Source organism: Podarcis bocagei (assembly GCF_964188305.1).
Source record: "Podarcis bocagei genome assembly, chromosome: 3".
Lineage (NCBI taxonomy): Eukaryota > Metazoa > Chordata > Lepidosauria > Squamata > Lacertidae > Podarcis > Podarcis bocagei.
In genome coordinates, this window is record NC_138127.1 from 18,356,351 (window position 1) to 18,368,623 (window position 12,273).

Consider the following 12,273-nt stretch of genomic DNA (forward strand, 5'->3'; position numbering starts at 1 on the left):
GCGCGTCGGCTAAATTTGTGCATTAATTGGCAAATGAAAAGGTCTTCAGCATTTTAAGGGATGATCTCAGATGCCCTGAAGGGAAGGGAAATGAAGCTGTAGCTAGTCTTCTTCATTCGGAAACAACTGGGACAGAAAATGATGCTTTTATTGTGATGTGGGACTTGGAAGGGGAACTTGTATGGAGGATGCATGCAGCTGAGGGTAGCTGTGCAATTTATCACCATCAGCATTCGGCAAAAGTGCAATCAATCCAAGCAGAAACTCAGCTCTGCACAGGAGCGCCAGCCTCTTGTAGGAATCTGTCCGAGATGGTTACAAAACCATACAGAGAGAGAGAGAGAGAGAGAGAGAGAGAGAGAGAGAGAGAGAGAGCTGCTAGCACAGCTGAATGCAAAGAGCCCTCTGAGACTCTTGCCATAGACACAGATGCTGCCTGCTTCCTGTTTATTATTACATTGTATGTTTGCATGTAATTTACACTGTTCATTGCAGGGTGATTCAATTGCATTGGAAGTTCATGTCAGAAGAACAGGGGATCTATCCCCAAAGCAAATTCTTAAATATAGCAGTTGACATATCCACGGAGGAAGCCATATTTTAAAAAGCAGCCAAATGGTTGCTAAAAATGCTGAGAATTGGGAAGAGAGAAATGTGACTTGTAAAGGGCTAGAATACTCAGGCAAACTCTCCTAATCAAAGTCAAAATCAAGGACTTTGGATTGCCAAGAGTCCGTTTCAAATCTGTTCTTTGCAAAGTACTCAGCACATAGATTGCACTATATGAATAACATTAATAATTACCATTATTAATACTGAAATAATAAGAACATAAAAACACAAGGAAAGCTTGCTGTATTGGGCCAATTGTCTATCTAGTCCAGCATCCTAATATCACAACCGACAATAAGATGCTGCTTTTTTTTTCTAATGTCTTACGATGGGTTACATTTTGCTTTTATTGTTATGTTAACATTATTATTATTGTGCACCATCCTGAAATCTATCTAAATGAATGAGTGCTTAAGATTTTTTTAAAAAAATAAGCCTGCCTACTGCTTTGTTGCTCTACCTCTTCAATCAGCTGCACCAAATGTGAGATATTACTAACTGCAACAAAATATTTAAAGAAGCCTTGGAAGAATGGCAGATGCAACTAATAGACTATATGGAGATGGCAGAAATGACTGGCAGAATCCGAGACCAGGGAGAAGAGTTGGTGGAAGAAGATTGGAGGAAATTTAAAACTTATTTGCAGAAATATTGTAAAATTTTTGAATGCTGATGACATTGAAATGAATTGAAGGGGTTCTAGCAACAAGGTAAAATGTAAGATGGGATGAATAATAGATAAACTAATAGGACATGAATTTGCTGAACCAATTTTTAAAAGGGATACAAAAATGGGAGACGTGAGGAAGTCAGGAAAATAAGTTAACTAAAGATGAGAAATTAAGAAAGAGGGAATTTTTGTTTTCTTTTATATGTGTTTTTTTCTTTTTCTTTCTTTGTGTTTAATGTCTGTATTTTTGTATTTTGTAATTTTGTATCTTTTTCGTTTTTGTATTTTTCTAAACTTTTCTATTGATAAAACCTAATAAAATATTATAAAAAAAACACAAAATATTTAAAGAAGCTCTTAAATCCTTTGGATTTCATTGGCCTTCAAGCATCAGTGAATGTTTGCTGGATTGTAGCCATTATGAGTAACCATTTATTTGACCCAAAAATATCTCATAGTTGCTAAAGAGATGCAAATAACTCTGGTTTCCCTTAGGCAGACTTGATGTTACATATTTTCATTGGATTCCATTCCATTTCATGCCACAGTGAGTTCTCGAAATGGGGGGGGGGGTTGAATTTTACTGTAAGTAAATGAAGTAAAATCAGTTGTGTGAACCACAAGTGGATCACTTCTTGGTAACATCCACACCATCCATTTAAAGGACATTTAAAAGTCATTGCTCACCCCTGAAAAGAATCCTGGGAATTGTAGTGTACCCCTGTCAGAGCTACAATTCCCAGCACCATAAGACAGCTTCATTCTCCATGATTCTTTGGGAGAAGCCATGTGCCTTAAATGTATTTTAAATGTCTAATGTATGGTGTGAGTGTGAATCTTGACCTAAGGTGGGTTACACTAATGGCAACACAGTTTTCTTTTTAGTTTAGGGTTTTGTTTTGTTTTGTTTTGTTTTGTTTTGTTAGAAAGAAGAAATGTGGGGCAGACAAAAGAAAATCAAGAATGGCAGAGATAGAAGAAAGTACCATAGAAATTAAAACTAGATCCCAAGTGACAAGCAGGGCTGCTAGCTGTGGGCCTGAGTCACATGGTCTTGGACCTGGGTCACATGGTCAAGTTAAAGAGAGTTTGGAATAGGTATGTATCTCTTCTTGCCTCTCCATGCCACATCGCTTTCGAGGACTTATGCTGCTGGTATAGGTTTCACTGGCTTAAGTTTCATTGGCAGAGCTATCTCCAGCTATGCTGGGATTAAGGGGCTTCCCGCAGCTGAGCTGGGAAGCCTCAAGATCTTCCAAATCCTAGAGGATTGCACTCTTAATAACTCAACAAGAAAATCTCATGTTCCAGTGAGCACGGGGGCTTCCTTGTTTATTCCAAGATAGATAAATAGCAATTAAAAATATCAAGCAGATTTCTTAAATCTTCAGCTACAGTTACGTATCTGCTTTTAACATCAAGAACCAGCTGGTTTTAAAAGACATCGGAACTTGCATTACAAAGCAGTGTTTCAAAGTCAATGTAAGTATAAAAGACTCTTAAAACTGAATCTTGGCCCAGTCATCTCAAACAGGGAAGGGGGCCATGCAGGAGTCCAGATTTTGTTGGACTAAAAGTCCCATCATCCCTGGCCATTGACACCCCTCCCCAAGTGTTTTTGCCTGGCTGCACTCTGTTAGAGTTTGTTGTTTGCTTGGGTGGAGGATTCAGAGAGGCTGTGAGGGTGTGTTGAAACTAGCCTACTGCACAAAAGTAAAGTTTACATTTGTTGCTTCACCCATTTTTGCCTCTGGCTTCAGCCACTGCTGGAATGCAGTCCTCAGATGATGATGATGACGATTTATTGCAGGCTTTCTACTGGACGGTTGGATCAGAGACCAGCAAGTCGTCATAGGCACCCCAGAAGTATCATCCTTTATCTCGCCGGGAAAACCTGAGCTCTGAAATATGCTTCATTTTCATATTATGGGCATCTTATCTAGAAAAACTCTTTCAGCCTTTGTTCTAAAGCAGGTTGGCTTCAGTAGGGAATAACCAGCTCTATGGCATCTGTCCTCAAACATCTTTTCTGTGCTCTACTCTAAACAGACAGGAAGTGGATCTCATGAACCCGAAGGAGTGGGGTGGGAACCATCAAGGAGCTATGGAAAGCATCCTAGCAATCAGTAAACGTATTTACAAAAACCAGAAATTGTGCTTTACAATTCTTAAGCCATTTCCCCTTCATCATGCTGCGAGTGAAACAGATTAGACAGAGAGAGGCAGTTACTTGCCAAGACCACCCAGGGAGTTTCCTGGCTAAGCAGGCAATTGAATTTACCAAACTATAACATTTTATCCACCTGCACCGTCCCGGCCCCTGCCTAACTGCAATATATTTACTTAACCTTTTCTCTATTTATTACATTCACATTTCCTAATAATAATAATAATAATACTCATAAGCGACTGACTCCAATAACATGCAGTCTTCTACGGGGAATGACCCTGGTTGGTATTTAATGAATCCAAAAGTATACTTGGGTTTTTGTGCGAATTCTGAATTACACCTCTGAACAGCACTATCTCAAACTGAGAGACTTAAATGCGATTTAATGTGTAAAATAGGAGCAGCTACACTCATCAGATTCTTCTATTAGCATCTATTGTCATCTAATAGATGCTATTAGAAGAATCTGATGGAATGTTCCCCAAATGTTAAGAACGTTGAGAACAGCCCCTCTGAATCACAGCTCACAATAGCCAATTAGTATCTTTTTAGGAAGTTCATTCATAGAACATTCATGTAATTGTCAAATTGGAAGGGATCCTGTGGGTCATCTAGCCCAACCCTCTGCAATGCAGGAATATGAAGTTGTCCCATGCAGGGATCAAACCTGCAACCTTGGTGTTATTAGCACCACACTCTAACCAACTGAGCTATCAGAAGCAGGGCATGAAGGCAACAGCCATCTCCTGTTGTTGTTGTTGCTGCTGCTGCTCCTGAGCAATGGGTATAACCATGGAGGCATAATGCCTTTGAATGTAGAGGCCCCATATAACAATGGCAAACAATAGCTGTTGATAGATCTATTTTCTATGATTTTCCTAAAACTCATTTTAAGGGAAGAAACCAGCTGCTGTTCCTCCAGATGATTCCAGTTGCCATCAGCCGCAGCCAGCAGAATCAACGGCCAAGGATAATGGAAGTTGTAGACCAGACATCTACACCAGAAATTTATAGCACTATCATGTCACTTTAACAGTCATGGCATCCCCCAAAGAATCCTGGGAATTGTAGTTTGTTGTTTGGAGACCCTTCACTGAGCTACAGTTCCCCAAGATTCTTTGGGGAAAGCCATGACTGTTAAAGTGATACAAGAGTGCTTTAACTGGATGTGACTGTAGTCTCAACAACATCTTGAGGACCACAGTTTCCTCGTTCCTGTTTCTAAGCTATCTAAGCTATTGGTCACCACCATTTCTTGCTGCAGTGAATACTGTCCATTAAATATGCACTACAGGTCCAGGTATTGTGCTCCCCAGTCCCCAACGCCACAGAGAATTAAAATAACATGGAGACTTGTTTGGGGATCGAAACAGGCCACAACTTTCTTGGATACAGATGAAAGAGGTTTGGCTTGGGCATGGGGCAATCAAAATACTACCGGCCTGACTGCCGGAAGTGACACATAGGTCAATCTGGGCAGGGGGTTCCAAAGACTTACATCAAATAGGGTGACCCCTGCAGGGACCACCGTCTGGGGGAATGTCATTGGCCCTGGTCCCCAGCTGGGCATGAGGACATGGCAAACCCTCCCCCGCACCCCTTTAATGGGATACCCCAGCACTTGGAGGGGCAGGAAGAGACTACAACCTCAACTCCATCCAAGACAAGGATTGCCACAATGCCCAACCAGTTGTGACGACTGTTATGAGGTAGGCAAAACCACCAGGACAGGACGCCGATGTTGCAATTCCCTCACCAGGGCCTTGCGGGAGTGTCTGCTCTACTTCTTGAATCTACTTCTAATCAACTTCATTGGATGTGACCCTGTAAAATCATAGAGTCTGTATACATAAAAATTTATTCGTGGAATTAATAGAATTAAGGTATTAGTAAAGGTATTTGATAATTACTTAATTAGAAAACTAATCAGTAAAAGTACTAAGGGAACATACCAGCTTCCTTCCTTTCTTTTTAAAATGAGCCCTTGAATTCTTCCAGTAAATACTTAAATATTTTAGTGCGACAACGGGCAACATAGAGCGCTTTCTGTGATGATTTAGTAAATGCTGCTCCAGCTGTAGCAACACAACAACAGAGTGAAGCTTAAGTTTTCAAGTACATTTTCCATTAATTTCACCCACTGCCGTTGATTTACGCTTACTACATACACATCAGGTTGCCAGTGAAAACAGAAAACCAAAACTGAAACCTTTAAAATTATTTCTGAAAGTAGCTCTTTTTTTTCTTTTTCTTTTTTTGCATTGCTCCCCATGGGCCGTTATGTGGCAAATGGGAACGCCATCGGGCATTTCTTATGACAGCAGCGGCAAAGCTTTTTCCTTTTCATGTTGCTGCAGAACACAAATTAAAAGGATGAAAGCCTCTGTCCTCATTCCCTTCCCCTTCACTTATTCCACCTATTGGCAACAGCTTACAAACACAATAAAGAGGGGATGCCAATAGCCCTCACCCCCCTTCCTCTTCCACATCTGAAACAATTTTCCAAAAAATACTGTTGGGGCAACACAAAGCTTGGGCATTTCATAGAATTGTAGAGTTGGAGGGGACCCCAAGCGTCATCTAGTCCAACCCCCCTGCAACGCAGGAATCTCAGCTAAAGCATCCAAGGTCCATGACCTTCTGAGGGAGTCAGTTCCACTGTCGGACAGCTCTTACTGCCAGAAAGCTCTTTCTGATATTTAGTCAGAATCTCCTTTCTTGTAACTTGAATTTGTTGCATAGAGAGGTTGGGTGGCAAAGTGAAATAACTGGAGCTACGGTCCTAAACACACACTTTTTGAGGCTATGGAATTAAACCCCAGAAAGGCAGTGTGGTGGGGCTGTGCCACGGAAGAACACCCCCCCCCCACTGCTGCAGCAGCACTACAGGGACTTATCTGGATGGGCCCCAACCTTGGTTATAAGACTCCAAGGCCAAAATTTCACACACACACACACACACACACACACAGAGAGAGAGAGAGAGAGAGAGAGAGAGCCCTCCCGCCTCTTTCCCAAAGCTGGGCAAGTGCCAACTAGGCTTTGGGAAGGAGCGGGGAGGACTCTAGGACCCAGTCAGAGCCCTCAAGTCTCCTTCTCCAAGCCCAGCGCTTACTAGGCTTACCTGGGAACGAGGCAGAAAGGCAAAAGCGCCCCTTCAGCTCAAGTGAACTGGACCTAAATCTGCCTCTGATCTGGATGGTGTGATTACAGGTGGCGAGATCAGGACTGTGCAGGCATACCAGCAAAGCCCATCTGGCTCTACCAGCTGTGTGCCAGTCCAGCTGTGACCTAGCCACCCACCACCCTCACCCCGCTGGCCACTCCTGAATTGAACACAGCAAGCGAGTCCTTCCTCTGTTCCCTCCATCATACGTGCCACAGTCCGTTTCTGTTTCTAAAAAAAAACTTCTCAACATCATGAACTTATAGGCAGCTTTCACAAATTTGCTAGCTTGGTTAAACACGGCCTTTTTCATTTTTTATTTTACCCTCGCACTGGAATGTCCATCTTCCTGGCAGACTTCACGACGTCTTCAAATCTTTCCATGCTTTCGTTAATGCTGCAGTTAATATTCATTTTGCTGAAAGACTCGGAAGCCGCACCAAAGACGGACACTTCTGTTGCACCGGCAGCAATCTGAAAATCAAACAGGACCAAAAAACAGAACAAATGTGATTGGGTTTTGTTTATTCCCCCTTCCCCAGTAAATAACTTTACATCTTTCTTTCTTTTTGCATGCTATGTTTAGCAGTAGCCCTACCATCTGAAGCATTAGTTAACAAAGTTTAGTCTAGAAGAAATCATTCCCATTGATTTAAATGGAAAATGACTTCAACTGGTGTCACGCCATGCTTGTTTGTTTACTTTGAAGCAAGTCCCACTGTGTTGCATGGGATTTACTCTCCTGGAAACGTGCATTTGCACTGCAGCTGTAATAAACTAAACTCATTAATATAAAAATTGGGAAATTCGTGGAAGGGAATTTGGGCCGACCTTAGAAAAGGGTGTAAAGAATGAGTATTGTTGTTTAAATTGAGGTCTATAAGTTAAAATTGGTTAATTAAGATGAATTAAGTATAATAATAATAAGGTAAAAGCTGGGGACAAGAACTTGCTGAACTAATTATTGGAATTGGAATACAAGAAGGGGAGGTGTGGGGAAGTCAGGAAAAAATGTTAAGAAAGTAAGGATTTGAAACTATACCTGTTATTTGTGTTGTGTTTGTTTGTGTTTTTGTGTCTGTTAAAAATTTGTGAAACTTTAATAAAAATGTATTTAAAAATAAATAAATAAACTAAACTCATTGCCTTTGTTGCTTCATGGTGCTATTATTCTAATGATCTCTCCGGGAAGCAACACTGATTTTGCTTTACAGAAAGCCTCTTTTTCCACATGTTTAAAATGAGTTACGAAAGCACAAGTGAGGCACCGGCCCTAAAATTATCTCAATGTCCGTTCGAGCAAACCTGTGTCATTGAAATAAATGGGAGTCCTCTAGATGATGAGTTTCCCACATGGAAACAAGTGAAGGTTTTGAGGCAGAAGGCCATGCACTTTGCACAGTCACTATGGGGCTCACAGAAAAGCCTTAACTGTTTATGTGAATTAAATCTCTCTTCTCCTCTAAAGCTAGGGTTGCCATATTTCAAAAAGTGAAAATCTGGACACAAAAGTTGTTGGGCTTTTGTAGTTTTGCTAATGAAAATTGCCAAAATCTACACTACCGGCAGGGGCTGCCATATATCCAGAATACCAGCTATGTCTGGATGTAATGGCAACCCTACTAAAGCAGACTTCTAGAAATAAGACGGTCCTGTTTTCTGCAAACACTCCTACATGTGCCTAGATCACGAAATGCTGCCAAATGCAGGTGGAAAGCAAAGATGAGGTGTAACAGATTGTTTTTTGGCATTTCATTTTTAAGTAGACACCAAAAACCATAATGTCAACTTAGAAAATGTGTAGTTGACCTCATTCCCTCTATTACCAATCCAAGTCTTCCCACGCCAGGGGTGGGCGATTCTGTCAATTTCAATTTCTCTCAGTTTCTCATTTGACCAGTCTCCAAATAAGTTCCACATTTCCACATCAGTTTCCATGTTGTCCTCATTAGAATTTGTCAGCATTTTATTGTGCATTTCTCCTGATTTACACATTTTTGTATGCAATTTTGCCCAATATATGTAATTTTATAAGCCATTCCCTCTAATACAGGCATAGGCAAACTCAGCCCTCCAGATGTTTTGAGACTACAGTTCCCATCATCCCTGACCACTGGTCCTGTTAACTAGGGATGATGGGAGTTGTAGTCCCAAAACATCTGGAGGGCCAAGTTTGCCTATGCCTGCTCTAATAGAATGCACTTATGCATTTATTTGTTTTTTACTAATATATGCACACGTCCCCTCTATTTTATGCATTCTTAAACAATTCTTCAGTTGCAGAACCTCAAAATTCAGGGAAGTGCGAACTTTGACAAGCAGCTGTGTTTCAGCTCACATGTTGTTGTAAGAAGAGCAAATTAGAAAGATTAGTATTTGTATGCAAGCTGAAACTAATTTCTTCCTCACCTTTTGTTTCAGGATCACACAGATATAGCCAAAGGCACAACTTCCACAAATAGGACTGAAGAAACCCTGAAGAGCTACAAATCTGTTTTTAGGAAAGGGACTCCAAAAACAGCCCAATGAGGACTGAATATGTTCAGAGACCATGCATTGCTGGTAGCCAAGAAATGGAAAGGGATGTGTGCAATTGAGTTGCTGGAATCCTGAACAGCAGCACTCAACACAGCCACATTTTGTTGCAGACCCCACTTGTTATCCAGCAAAAGTTGTTGTTATGTACTGAGTTGAAGTTCTTCATGTGAAATTTAGCATAGATTTCTGGTTGTGCTTCTTTATTTCTCTTTGTTTGTTTCTTCAATTTGTATACTGCCCTTCATTTGAAGATTACAGGGCAATCCACAACATCAAAATGCAAACTGAGAACACAAAATACATAATAAACCAAGAAGAAAAGCAAACCAATAACCCCCACTCCCACAAACACTTTTTAAAGGGCACAGAATGTTCTATCAGGTTGAAGGCCTGTTACAGAGAAAAGTTTTTGCCTGGCACCTAAATGAAGGCACCAGGCGAGCCTTCCTGGGGAGAGCATTCCACAAGCAGGGAGCCATCACAGAGAAGGCTCTAATGTTGACACCCTCTAGACCTCTTGTAGCCTAATTTATGTCACGGATAGGGTTAGATCATGCAATCTTGAGAGCCAGTGGGTGTAGTGGTTAAGAGCGGTAGTCACGTAATCTGGGGAACCGGGTTCGCGTCTCCGCTCCTCCACATGCAGCTGCTGGGTGACCTTGGGCCAGTCACACTTCTCTGAAGTCTCTCAGCCCCACTCACCTCACAGAGTGTTTGTTGTGGGGGAGGAAGGGAAAGGAGATTGTTAGCCGCTTTGAGACTCCTGAAGGGGAGTGAAAGGCGGGTTATCAAATCCAAACTCTTCTTCAAAAAAAAAAAAGATCATGCAATCTTGACTTCTGATAAAAATAACTACAGTGGTGCCCCGAGACGAATGCCTCGCAAGACGGAAAACTCGCTAGATGAAAGAGTTTTCCGTTTTGGAGGTGCTTCGCAAAACGAATTTCCTATGGGCTTGCTTCGCAAGACGACAATGTCTTGCGAGTTCCTGCTGTTTTTTTTTCCTTCCCCCCCCTTTTTCTAAGCCGCTAAGCCGCTTATCAGCTGATCCGATCAGCAGATAAGCCGCTAAAAGCCGCTAAAAGCCGCTAAAAGCGCTAATAGCACTAATCCGCTAATCCGTCAATGGGCTTGCTTCGCAAGATGAAAAAACCGCTAGACGAAGCGAATCACAGAACGGATTCTTTTCGTCTTGCGAGGCACCACTGTAAATATGTTTAAGACCCTGGAGCTTCACTGAAAGATAAAGCCATGCAGTATACGTACAGCAGAATGGAAGCCTTGAAGATTAGGGGTAAGGACTGGATAACGGACTCCAGGATAGCATTCTATTCCTCTCATGACCTCTGTGTGATCAGCCATCTTAAAAGACAAAATGTAGCTTCAGTTTCTTAAAGTCATATGACAGTATCAGATACTTATTCATTGGTTACTGACAAGGTAACCGAACCAGGTTTTTTTTTAAAAAAAAAAATGAGGTAGAAACACAGGACTGAACACAATTAAATATCAATAAAGTAAAACTTTGTTCATTTCACAAGAAGTCACATAGAAGTGATATTTGCACCAAAATGGACTGAACTTCCATGTCCAATTTTGCCCCTTCCCATTATCCAAAGGACTGGATTGTTTGGATCTCTGGGTACCTATGTTTAGTGTAAAAACAATAGCATTTTTTAATTTTTTAAAAAAGTTTTTTAAAGGAATAAAATCACTTATTTAATGGCATCATCTAGTCTTCTTCTTCTTTTTGCATTTCAAAGCCATGGTGGAAAAAAGATTATGCATGCTATATTATTATTATTATTATTATTATTATTATTATTATTATTATTATTATTATCACTTCACTGTTAAGAGACTTTGGGCACTTCTGCATAGCAGCATATTGTGTGCTCAGAGAAGCTGATCCCTTTGCAGTTTCGTCATTGTAGGGAGGTGAATAAATGTGGCATTTTAAAAGGCTCATGACATCATCCTCATCAAAATGCCTCCCCATATTATGTCCTATTTAATCTGGATTTACCATTTCTGTATTTCTGTAGAAAACCCCAATTCCCCCCCCCAAGCCTATAGAACCCTTGTAACCTAATATTTCCAGGCTAAAACCCTATGTGCACTTATTTGAAAGCAGGGCTGCAAACACACTATAAAGCACATTCCGACCCTCTGAGAATTCTGGGCACTGTAGTTCATCCCTCACAGAGTTACAAGTCCCAGCAACCCTTAACAAACCACAATGCCCAGAATTCTTTGAGGGGGGTGGAGGAGAATGTGCTTAAAGTGTGTTTTGAAGGCATCGTATATACACAGCCTTAGATGTACCGGATTCAACGGAGCTTGCTTCTGAGTAGCCATGTATAGGATTGCACTGTTCCTGTTGTTTTAAATATTTCTAATGCTTTATAGGATTGGTATTATATTATTGCTACCTGGCAGGGTATCTACTTGCATTCTGAGAAAGCAGGACCGAAGTGGGGTAAGTAAATAATCACAGAAATGAACCTTGCCTTTTTCTTCCCAAACCTTTAATCCCTTAATTAAACAAAGAATGTTGCCCACACTTCCTAGGCTAAGGAAAACCTTTGAAACCAAATAGTTAACGTAATGGTACACCAATGTGACAAAATCCTGCACTTTTTACAGCGTAACTGAAAATACAATTAACAGGCTAAAGGGAAGGTGCAATTCAAGCTCCATGAAACTTAATCATTGCAAATAAGGTTTATATAATGTATTTGTCCCCTCAATATTTTCCTTGTAAGCAGACTCTTACTTTAACATGTACTTTTAACATTTAGGCAATTAACTTTCAAAGTGCAACAGGATACTTAAGCAATAAGCCTTTCAATGGCAGCCCTTTATCATTCTTGGCGATTTCGATTATAGGTGTGGGATCCTGTTTTAGATGGCACCTTTGCTACTGCAGAACTCCCCCCCCTACTTTTTCTGGCTTTTTCTAGTCAGAAGGTCTCTGCCAAACAAAACATTAGCAGGGAAATGGTAAAAGGGCTTTAAAATGCAAGGCAGGCAGACAGAAAGGAGATGGAAACCTAACTAGTCAATCTATTCTCAGGACCAGAGAAAATAAAGTGCGCTAAGAATTTTGAACTCCAT

The 12,273-nt window shown here is 40.9% G+C and overlaps 1 protein-coding gene across 1 annotated transcript in view; it reads right to left on the bottom strand.

The window, feature by feature from the left end:
- Positions 1-12,273, bottom strand: part of HMGCLL1 (3-hydroxy-3-methylglutaryl-CoA lyase like 1) — a 58,288-nt gene that overhangs the window by 32,084 nt on the left and 13,931 nt on the right. Inside the window, exons 4-5 of the mRNA XM_081187084.1 lie at positions 10,423-10,518; positions 6,944-7,092 (exon numbers count right to left, since the gene is read on the bottom strand). Coding sequence (XP_081043210.1) covers positions 6,944-7,092; positions 10,423-10,518 — 245 coding nt within the window. The remainder of the gene's footprint in view (positions 1-6,943; positions 7,093-10,422; positions 10,519-12,273) is intronic.